Source organism: Drosophila novamexicana, unplaced genomic scaffold, assembly GCF_003285875.2.
Source record: "Drosophila novamexicana strain 15010-1031.04,08,12 unplaced genomic scaffold, DnovRS2.1 tig00004549-arrow-arrow-pilon, whole genome shotgun sequence".
Taxonomy (NCBI): Eukaryota; Metazoa; Arthropoda; class Insecta; order Diptera; family Drosophilidae; genus Drosophila; species Drosophila novamexicana.
The window spans coordinates 180020-191850 of record NW_020825047.1 but is presented as its reverse complement, the minus strand read 5'-3'; the positions used below and the strand labels follow the sequence as shown (position 1 = coordinate 191850).

Sequence of the window (11831 nt, the reverse complement as noted above, 5' to 3'; positions counted from 1 at the left end):
CAAGTACTTTTTCATTTTAATTTTTAACTTCAATGGACTGCATGTGAATATTTTTTATCTTATTTTGTTTTTATAATTTTATATGTTATTTGATGCTCAATTTTTCGCCTCGTCCAGAGGCTCGTGAACCTTTCTTGTTCCCGTATCGTTTCTTGAAGATATTGCCCTCTGGATGAGCCTGAAGCTGATCCAGCAGGTCTCTCTGTCAATGCCTGGTCTTATATTCGGCGTGCTGCTATCGGCACCACTGCTCGAAGGATCAAATTGACGTGTCTGTCCGGTTTGAGTAATTGTAAGATACCGTTTTATTCTTACGAATCCTAAGTCTTATGACTAACAGAGTGTCTTATTTTAGGTCTGCTGTCAATGCATTATCGGCAGCAGCGGTCATAAGCTATTGTGTTTAATTAGCGACTTATTATTCCAACATGATATATCTTAGCGTAGGTCACTTTTTAGAATCTCATGCGAGCACATGTGACATGAAACTCGATGTCTGCAGTCATCTTCTAAGATACTGCCAGGCGCTTTGGCATACAATTTATCTAAAATGCCAAGCACACTTGTTAATCTCGACACTTGCTTTTTAAGCAGACCATTTTAAAGTAGAGTCGATATCTGATGTTATCGGTATCCAATGCTATCGACAAAATACAACCCTGCTTGTTCACTCATGAACTAGCGTACCGGAACAAGTATTTATTTAGATATCGTATAGATATCGTACACAAACATCGTAAGCAATAACTATGGAACATTTAAAATTCGGTTACAAACAATAATCAGAAATCTGTAAGACAAATCTCTTTCTACAAATGCATATTAAGTGTCAAAACAAATTTGAACTTTGATTATGCTGAATGGAAAAAAATACTATTGATTTATTGCTCTATGGCAAGGATTTGATCGGCAAGCCAGTCTTAAAATATAAAATATATGTAAATAAAATATATGTAAATAATTTAAATAAAATGCAAATAGAATCAAATCATTTTTGACAATATGATATGTTCAATACTTATGATGTTAATGCTAAGTGTTTAATTAGGAAAAGTATTTTTGGTTAAAGTGTTTATTTAAAATTTAATTTAGTTTTTTTTATACATGAAATATTCATTATGCTGCTCTGAATACATTTACGAAATTAGTTTTTTTCAAAAGCAATATTCCCTGGTTTTATCCAATTAGTTTTTTGTTTATTTTTTCGTTGTTTTTTTTTTTACGTACGTATTCTTCTAACAATTTGTGTTTTTTTTCCATCAGTTAAATTCATTTCTTTACAATATACATTATAAATACGTTTGTTTATATATTCATAAATAGTTCATATAATAAATTTCGTTTGAGCACAAATGCGAGTATTAGTCAAGCCAAACTGGAAATTGTAAATTTTGTTGTGCACACTACTTTGTTTTGTTTATGTTTATGTTTGTTTGTTTTTTTTTTTTGTGTTTGTTTTTGATGTTTTTTTTTGTGGGTCTCGCATTCGTTGTTACAGTTTTCAATGCCCCAAGCGACCTTAGGATTACGTTGAATAAATAAATGAGTTGAGTGTAGGCATTATTTTTAAGCTATTATTACATTTTTCTTAATTTTTTTTTTGGGTTTTTCTTTTTTGTTTTTGTTTTTTTTTTTTTTTTTTTTGGGGTTTTTGTAGTAATTTTTTTATTTTCAGCTACTTCTCATCATCATGGATAAACCAACACCATCCAGCATATTACCACTGATTCGAGGGGCGACGCTCAGCTCCGGGCGCAGCGCTGCCGGAGAATCGCGGCGAGGAGCTCTGCGAGGAGCTGCTGCTGGGCATACTACTGCAGGCGGCTTCGTTGGCCAGAAGCGTATGAATGGCCGCCAGCAGCTTCTTGCGAGCTCCAAACGCGGTGATGCCCAGCTCCATGAGATTCTCCTCGGTCAGGGTCGAGAACATTTCCAAGTCGATTTCGTTCAGCACGAAAATTTCTAGAAAATAAAACCAACAATTAACAAAAATATAAAACTAATAAAAAAAAATGTGTATATTCTATTTTCGGTATATTTATGTAAAAAAACCTTAAATGCAAAAATAATATAAATCAAATATTCAAACTAATTGTAAAATTACTATAAAATTTACGTTCATTTACAATTGAGAAATATAAAAAATAATATAATATTATTATACTCTGTTATATATATACTCACACAATGTAAGCATAACAAAAAAAAACAAAAACAAAAAAATGAAAAACAAATAAAATAAATAATAAAATAATATAAGAAATAAATAATAATGTATTATGTACAAAAAAAAAATATTTCAAAGACTATATATAAAAATAAAAAAAATGAAAAGAGAAAAAACAAAAAAGAGAAAAAACAAAAAAAAAAAACAAACATTGAAAGAAAAAAATACATTTAAAAAAGTGAACAAAAACACAAAAAAATAAGAAAAACAAAATTAAAATAATACCCTAACCTAAACCTATTTCCAAATTTATTCACACCTAACCAACACTTAATTAAATTCACCTCACATCAAATATCTCAAGCATACAACAAACGAATAAATCGATATCTCAACGAATTCAACGTATTAACAAGGCGAGCACAAAAATGCTGCAAATGTATGATGCCGTTCGACAATTTTTGGGTAATGAAATCTTTCTGCATACGCTTACCAACACTGACAATATCGCTTACAGACTCTGCGAAAAGAATTTGAGTGGAAAAATCGCTTTAAAATTATCTACAATTCAAAAGTAGCCGCTCAAAATGAGCTACTGAGAATCTCCGAACTCTGCTTCACAAGTAAATAATGCTCTAAGTTAATAAATATATAAATATGAATATAAAACGATGATAAACTTCAGCAGCACCGTATGGCAAACAACTGAACATCTACAAGTCTACTACAACTCTTCTACATTTGCGCATATGACATAAGGAAAATTGTAATATTATACTGAAGTACATAAGTCGTCTACACAAGTTATCTACGCAAATCTTCTACACAAATATTCTAAATTGGATTCATTCGAAAAAACAATACACGACGTTGATGGCCCATGGTTTACAAATTGTAAGAGATTGTGCATAAAACAAGTAATCAATCAAAAATTATGAAAACAACAATGATGGAAGACATCCATATTCCCATACTATTCCCATCTGTCTTCCTTATTCCTTTATTCTTACAAAAAATTACATTAAAAACATCTCTGTAAAAATAATGCAGAAAAAAGAGTTCATAATAATAATAATAATAATAATAATAATAATAATAATAATAATAATAATAATAATAATAATAATAATAATAATAATAATAATAATAATAATAATAATAATAATAATAATAATAATAATAATAATAATAATAATAATAATAATAATAATAATAATAATAATAATAATAATAATAATAATAATAATAACAATAATAATAATAATAATAATAATAATAATAATAATAATAATAATAATAATAATAAAAATAATAATAATAATAATAATAATGATAACAATAATGAATGATGATAATAATGATAAAAATAATAATAATACTTATTATAATAATAATTATAATAATAATAATAAAAATAATAATGCTATTAATGCTTATAATAATTCTAAGAATAATACAATTTCTAGAAAATATGAATTGTTCAATCCCTAATTTACTAAGAAACTAAATAAATTTAGTTTACATTTTAAATTATCAGGCTATTAAGTTCCTATATTACTATATTCCTTACAAAACAAAAATGAAAAAAAAAAGACTATCATAACTTTTTCGAAATAATTTTTGCTATTATATTCCAATAAAAAAAATACATGTAAATATTAATATTTTCTATATTATACTTCGAGAGCTTATGTTATTCCTATCTAGTGTTCAGACTTGTTGAAATAAAACTCTAATAAAACAATTTTAAATTTGTTTTTTGTTTTTTTTTTTTTTTTAATTAAAACAGTGGAACGAAAAAAATCATTTTTAATTATATATAGAAGCAAATGCATATTAATTAATTAAATAAACAAAATATGTTTATATATTCTCATATTAGAAAATTAATACGAAATAAAAATATAAATATCAATAGATAAATAAATAAAATCGTTAGACCTACATATTTGTGTAAACTAACTTATGGGAAAATTATCGATAATGTCTTGCACTAAAAAATTAATTTACATATAAAAATATATATTTATAATATTCCCAAATGGTACTAGGAAATTGTTATAAATAAAAATAAATAAAATATCGTGCTAAAGTAATTTTGTAAACTAACTAACTAAAACAAAACAAAAAAAAATATAAATAAATATATTTTTTGATAATGTCAACAAATATTAAGAAATTGTTAGGAAATAAAATTATAAATATTAAATAAATCCGTTGGACTAAACTACAGTACAAAATAATCCAAACTAACTATCTATCTATTTAAATATAATAATCTAATGGTTATAGAATATAAATTGAATAGAAAAATTGTAATTTTGACTGATTATGTCAATGTTAGGCTATCTCAACTATTATATCAAATAATTTATCTATCTCCAATTTTATCTATAATCTAATTTATAGAACAATTATCCACATTATATTGCAATTAAAATATATGTAAATATAAAATTGTGTTTTTTATAAATAGCAATCTCAACTGGTATTAGTTTGAAGTACAAATTGAATGGAAAAATTGTAATATTGACTTGTTAATTTCATTAAAAAATTTAATTACTAATATTAACTCAATTATTAATAGAAAATTGAAAATATATCGAAAGCTGGCTGGATTCTTTAAGGATAGCTGCAAAAACTAAATTTCCAGCGATTGGCAACAAAAGAATAGACAGATCTGAACTTGGTTTTATTTAATAGAGAGATGGAAAAGACAGACAGACAAGCGGGCATAGGGAATTGAGTTAATTCCTTATAAATAATGGAAGTAACAGAGAATTTGATTAGAGTGCGGATTTACTCACTTATGTAATGCTCCAGGCCGAGGCTTGTCAGTAGGGTATGTATATCTTTGTGTTGTGAGAGTTGCATGCGCCGACTGACGGGCGTTGCATCCAGCAGGCCCGTTGTCGCGCTCAGTCCATAGGGTGAGCCCAAGCCCGGCGGTGGGGGCGGCATGCGCCAGCCATTGCTAGCATTGCCAATGCCATCATCGACCGTCTCGATCGGAGCCGGCGAGGTCCGACTTAAGCCCATGCCCAGCCAGGCCGGTGTTGGGGTGCGTAGCTCACCGGCCACCGGAGTCCGTTCCATGGCCTTAAAGCCAAGCGCACGTTTCATATCAAAATCGAATGCGCGTTGCTGCTGCTGTTGCTGCTGCTGTTGCTGCTGCTGTTGCTGCAGCTGCTGCTTGCCAGCTGCTGCTGCTGCCAGGTCATAGTGCAGATTGCGATAGCTTTCGGCGCTGCCGGGCAACAGATGTGCCCCCCCGCCCGTGGCATTGCCCAGACCCAACAGCACTCCATCGCTGAGGCGCCGGCCCAGTCGGGCGGCGGCGCCCGCAATGCTGCCCGCCTCGCTGCTGTATGTCGAGTCCGGCGAATAGTGTGCACGATTGGCGCTCGCCGATGAGGAGGAGGTTGATGATACGGCCGCCTGTACTTGGGCATAGGGTGGATACGATTGCTCCAGTGAGGTGGTGCTGCTGCTGAAGCTCTGATAGCCGCTGGTGTTTTGGCTGCAACTGTTCCGTGGTGACAGATTCACGCCCACTGTGGGCGGTGGGCCAACGTTCGTTGAAGGCATCGGAGCGGGTGGCGGTTTTAGCAGACCGCTGCCGGGCACTTGCAGATAGTTGTTGTTGTTGTTGTTGTTGATGTTGTTGTTGTTGTTGATGTTGCTATTGTTGCTGATGTTGTTGTTGTTGTTGCTGCTGCAGTTGTTATTGTTGCTGTTGTTGTTGTTGTTGTTGCTGTTGCTGCTGTTATTATTGCTGCAATTGCTGAGATTGTTCATGGTCGAGACCTGGCGCGGCTGATAGCTACTATTATGCAGCTGCATGTACTTCTGCGTGGGCGCACATATGCCCGTGGGCGTGACCAGGCCAACGCCCACATTAGCAGCTAGCAGCATGTGAGCCTTATTGCCATACGGCGTCAACTGGCCACCCATTGTTGGGGGCAACAACGAGGGCGTCTTCGGACTATCCGGGTAACCCGCAAGCAGAGCCGTCAACTGTGAACGATACGCCAGACTCACATCCTTGTCCTTGGGCATATAATAATGATCGGGTATCTCCGGCTTGATGACGGGCGTTGTCAGATGTAGTATCTCCTGGCGTGCCTCATAGATTTTGTCTGCGAGATAAATGAAAAGCTGTTTAGTATTTGGCATACTTAAACTTTTGTACAAGAAATCTACTCTCTAAAAAAATTGGTTTTTTCAATTTCTTTTTTATATTATTTTTTTATATACCCTGAACCCATTAAAAATGCGTCCGCCTGTCCTTTGAACAAGGATATCAGAACCTATAAGAGCTAGAGACTTGAAGTTTTAGATATAGGTCCTTCTTGTGCCTGCGCAGATCGATTTTGTCTCCGATATTAACTAACTTGACCGTCTCCAAGTAATCGATAAAAATCGATATAAAAATCCTGTTTTTTGAGCAATTTTGGTAAATAATAAGAGCTAGAGTCACCAAACTTGACATGTATCTTTTAGCATAGTATATATGTATTTATGAACTATCTTTCAGTGGCTAAAACCCGCTCTCCCCCACCATCACAAAGCTATAAATCAAGTAAATAAACTAATTTATGCTGCCCATCAATATAAGCCTCAAAATAAATGCAATTGACTTTTTGAGCTAGCGCAAATTCCAAGAATTTCTGTATACATGTACACACACATTCATGCGCGTCTGCTTCGAATTCTATCAACAATTGCAATTTTTTTTTGTCTGGAGTGGCTGTTGAATAGAGTCGGCAGCAAGTAATGAGGTCAGTTGCCCTGCCAAGAGAACTTTTTTTAATCTCTATTACTATTTGGAGTTGGAATAAGGGGGTTCAGGGTATTCGCTAGTCGGGAGCTCCCGACTACAACCTCTTGTTAAATGTTTGTTTCATAATATTTTCATAGAGTATATTATAAAATATTTTTTAATCAATATATGATAAAGTTTAGGAAATCTGAATTTTATTTTAACATAATGATTTTACGAAATATTTTTTAATCAACTTCAGATTTTCAAATTAATATCACGAGAATTGGAACATAACTTGCGGAAATCCTAATTAAATTTAATCGCAATGCTTAAAGGAAGTTAAGTAAACGCCCTTAAAATAAGTCAGTCACTTCTCAACAGTAATTTTATTAAATATTTGTATATATCAATTTTTGAAAATGAAAAAACGCGCTAGAAATATTTCACAATTACTTGAGAGTTTTTGAATTCGTATAATAAATATATTACATCATATTAAAACATATTTGAAGAGTTGTCGAAATTTTAACTAATTTTAATTCGAAATATTCTGTATGTCAATTTTCGAAGGAAGTTTTACTTTGAAAAAAAAAACGTTAAAAAATACTCGGTTAATAAAGATATCAATCATAATTGGTTCTAAATAATTTAATTAATTTAAATAATTCTAAATAATTTAATTAATTTAATTGTGTTGCGCAATAACATCAATAATTTACGTCGCCTTTTTTTTTTTTTTTGTAGAGCTATATAGAGGGGTATCCCTTACCTACTACTCTTCTATATATTTAAAATATATTTTAAGAAAATTAAAAGTAATGAAATTATAAGAATTATACTGAAGACTGAAAGCCAGACAGAACAAAATGACAACTCCAGTACATTGTCTGATTTTAATTCTAATCTTTTATGCGCATATAATTTCAAGACATATTTCAAAAGAATTTTCCATAATTCATTAACCCATTTAAGCGAGGGGTCTATAGGGTATATAAAGATCTAGAATGCAAAGCTTTTTTGCATCGTATATTTTGGATAAGTTGGATAAAGTATTAAGTTTGAGCCTAAACGTAAAGCGAGACCATTTTTAATAGATTATTTTTCTATTCATAAATATTAATGCAAAATGTTGAATTTTTTGACATTTTGTGACATAAAAAATATTCAATATTATAAATATTGCCTATCAAGTTTGCTATTTTTTGTTTATGCATTTAAAAGTTCTGTCTGATAAGAGAAAGAAGACGAATAGTTCAAATTTTAGCCTGGAGGCTCCTTGATGTGGAAAATGTGGTCCACGAACCGAACCTGCAGGCAAAGTGTGGGTTTGAACCCTCAACTGAGCCTAGCTGGCATTCTAAGTCGATATGTCGAATATATCGATATTCTTATTGTAAAACAGAAGTTGTACTGTACTCTTCTCTGCGTTGAGAGATAACGAATTGCAAATACAATTACGATAACAAATAAACGATATGAATTATATCGATAGTCGAACGCATTATGTTCGACTATCGATATAATTCATATCGTTTATTTGTTATCGTAATTGTATTTGCAATTCGTTATCTCTCAACGCAGAGAAGAGTACAGTACAACTTCCTACAAACATTTAAAATGAATATGCATAAAATTTCAAATTTCTATCCATTTTTGTTTAAGACTCACCGATAAATTTCTCAATGCCCTTGATGACGATCGCTAAGGTGCTCTGCCGCTGCTTCTGGCGCAGCGTTATATAGACACCATATTTGAGATTGAGTCCCATTATTTCGGATGCATCGGTCTGATTGTCCGGAAAGTCAAATATCAATGCAACAGGCATATTGCCGAGCAACTGTTGTCGCGCCCTATAGACATCGTCGATGCGTCCGCTGATTGTCACCTGTGATTTCTTCAGCGGCTTAACATTCATATCAGTCAGATCAGGAAAAATGATTTTGGTCTGTGTGCGGTCCATGATGCTCAGTAGATTTACATTGTTCTTGCCCTTGACAATCTCATGATGTTGCGGCGATATTTCCATTTGCACATTCACAAGAATTTGGCTCTAAATTGGACGCAACATTAATATCAGTTCATCAATGCTGCTCTACGTGAAACTTACCGCAATGCTCTCAAAAGCGAAATTGATCAGCAGCTGGGTGGCATCGCGCACCTGCGCAGACTCCTTCTCGGAGCCCTTGACCAGCACCAGAGATGTATGCAGCTTGGGACGCGATGAGAATATGACCTGGCCCATGCAGATGGCGGAATAAGAAATTCAGATTATTTCAAAATGAATTTGAATCGAAATTTAGTTGCTACAAAAAGAGCTGAACCAAAACCCGAACCGATAATTAACCTGGGCCCAACCCTGGGATCTAGACACGCATGAAATTCAAGGCAGGAAGGAAGCTGGTTCAAACCGTAAAAGCCGAAGCCCGACTTCATTCCTGTTCGTCAACTGTTTTTCATTTACCTGCACATTGAATTTGCTCTCAATCATTTTGATGTATGGCGTCTCATGATCCGGCTGCGGCTTGCCCGGCCCCATAACTGGCATCTCAAAGGAGATGAGCAGCGGCGTCGATAGTCTCACCAGAGCACGGGCACGTTCCACGCCGTCCAGGCTGCCGCACAGCGACACCTGATTTGATTTTTCCGTTGGATTCGAACGATTCGAGTCCGGGAAATGTATGTGCGTGTGCGTGTCGTCCATGATGCGTTTAATATTGTTGCCGCCGCGTCCAATGATATACGAGTGATCCGTATAGCTAACATCCATTTTCATAATGACGCGAGTGCCCTGAAAAAACAAAAAAAAACAGAGATATATAGAAAATGCAGCTGAAAATTCAAGTCAATTTTCATACGCACCCTGGAGTCAAGACTGCCCAGAATATGATCCTTGGCACGTTGAACCTGCTCCACCTTGCCCACAATCCGCACATGTGGATCTAGATGGAAGATATATAGATAGATAAGATAGATAATTATAAGCTGCATATGCATAGGTATTTTCGGGACTCACCCTTCTTGCTTTTGGCGCCGATCTTCAGTCTGCAAGGCCAGCTCACATATGTATCCGTGGTGTTCATGATCTAAAAGATAATAAGTATATATGCATATATAGGTTATATATATGCGTCTTTATATAATACACTTGAATTTTGTTTCGGTAATTATAATTAGCTAAACATTTATGGTTTCTTCACTAAAATTTGTAATGTGTCGGCTAAACGTTTAAATGTGAATTTTGTTGTAACGTTTAAATAATTTGTACGAGCGTGAAATATATTTGATCTATACACTAAATCGAATGCCTACTGAGACAATCCCGAACAACTTCCATCTTCCAACTTCCATCTGCAGTATACTGATAAGACAATGAAGTTGAAACTGAGGACGCTGGTTCAAGTCTCACTAACGCTGACAGATCGCCAAACATAAAAGATATCTGAGCCTAGGCAACACGTGCATATTATTTATAAATGTTTGCTCTTCAATTGAATAAAGTTAAATACGACAAATTAATTTGTTGTTCACTCAAAATAAGTATTTGAAAAATATAAAAATCGATTGCAAACAAGTAAGAGGTTCTAGTCGGGAGCTCCCGGCTAGGGGATACCCTGAACCCCCTTCTTCCAACATCAAATGCATATATATATTCTATTTTAGAAGCTATATGTCAAGTTTGGTGACTCTAGCTCTTATTATTTACCAAAATTGCCCAAAAAAACAGGATATCGATATCGATTTGTATCGATTGCTTGGAAACGGAGGAAGTTATCGATTATCCGAAACAAACTCAATCTGCGCGGGAACTAGGAGCATCTACGTCTAAAATTTCAAGTCTCTAGCTCTTATAGGTTCTGAGATCCTTTGGCTCATACATACGGACGGACGGACGGACGGACAGACAGACGGACATGGCTAGATCGATTCGGCTGCTGATGCTGATCAAGAATATATATACTTTATGGGGTCGGAGATGCTTCCTTCTGCCTGTTACGTACATTTGGATTTTGCACAAATACAATATACCCTTATACCCATTTTTAATGGGTTCAGGGTATAAAAATATGGGAGCATCTAAATAATTAGAATTTAATATTCAACAAGGATCTTAGAAGGATATTACGGAGTATCTAATTTAAGCACATATCTAATAATAATGTTGATAAAATAGATGACTAGAGAAAAATAAATTAGAATTTAATATTTGCGAAGCATAAAAGAATAGGATAATAGAATAAAACATATATATTTGACTATAATAATAATTATATAAACGAGAAAGAAAGGCTATCTTCGGCACGCCGAAGATCTAATACCCTTGCAGACCAAACCTTTTTATGATGCTTATAGTGTTTTTGCACAGAGAAAATAGTTAATGCCGAGTTTGGTCAAGATATCTTAATAAACAAAAAAGGTTTTCAATCAAAAATGTAGTTTTTGACAGATCGTTCATATGGCAGCTATATGATATAGCGGTCCGATCTTAATAGGATTTTGCATATAAATGAGGAGCATAGTAAAACTAATAAATGCCGAGTTTGGTCAAGATATCTTGAATGACAAAAAAGTTTTCCATACAACAACTTAATTTTCAACCGATCGTTCCTATGGCAGCTATATGATTTAGTGGTCCGCTCAACAGAAAGACGGACTTCTGCAAAACTTCATTAAGGTAGCTTAAAAACTGAGAGACTATATAGAAACAGACAGACGGACAGACAGACATGGCTAGATCGACTCGGCTGTTGATGCTGATCAAGAATATATATACTTTATGGGGTCGGAGATGTCTCCTTCTATGCGTTACACATTTCACGACAAAATTATAATACCCTTTTTTGTTTATATAATAAAAGTAAATATTTTTAGAAAATGACGTTTCAATATAATTAAAATTAA

General features: G+C 33.7%; 1 protein-coding gene across 1 annotated transcript; it reads right to left on the bottom strand.

The window, feature by feature from the left end:
- Positions 1-1668: 1668 nt before the first annotated feature.
- On the bottom strand, positions 1669-10201 carry LOC115769271 (protein bicaudal C). The gene is made up of 8 exons (XM_030713982.1): positions 9946-10201; positions 9792-9871; positions 9394-9720; positions 9040-9165; positions 8601-8982; positions 5982-6306; positions 4975-5879; positions 1669-1962 (listed from the first exon to the last, which is right to left on the bottom strand). Exons 1-8 carry the CDS (start codon positions 10010-10012, stop codon positions 1718-1720), a joined length of 2457 nt encoding a protein of 818 aa, XP_030569842.1. The 5' UTR covers positions 10013-10201; the 3' UTR covers positions 1669-1717.
- Positions 10202-11831: the final 1630 nt, after the last annotated feature.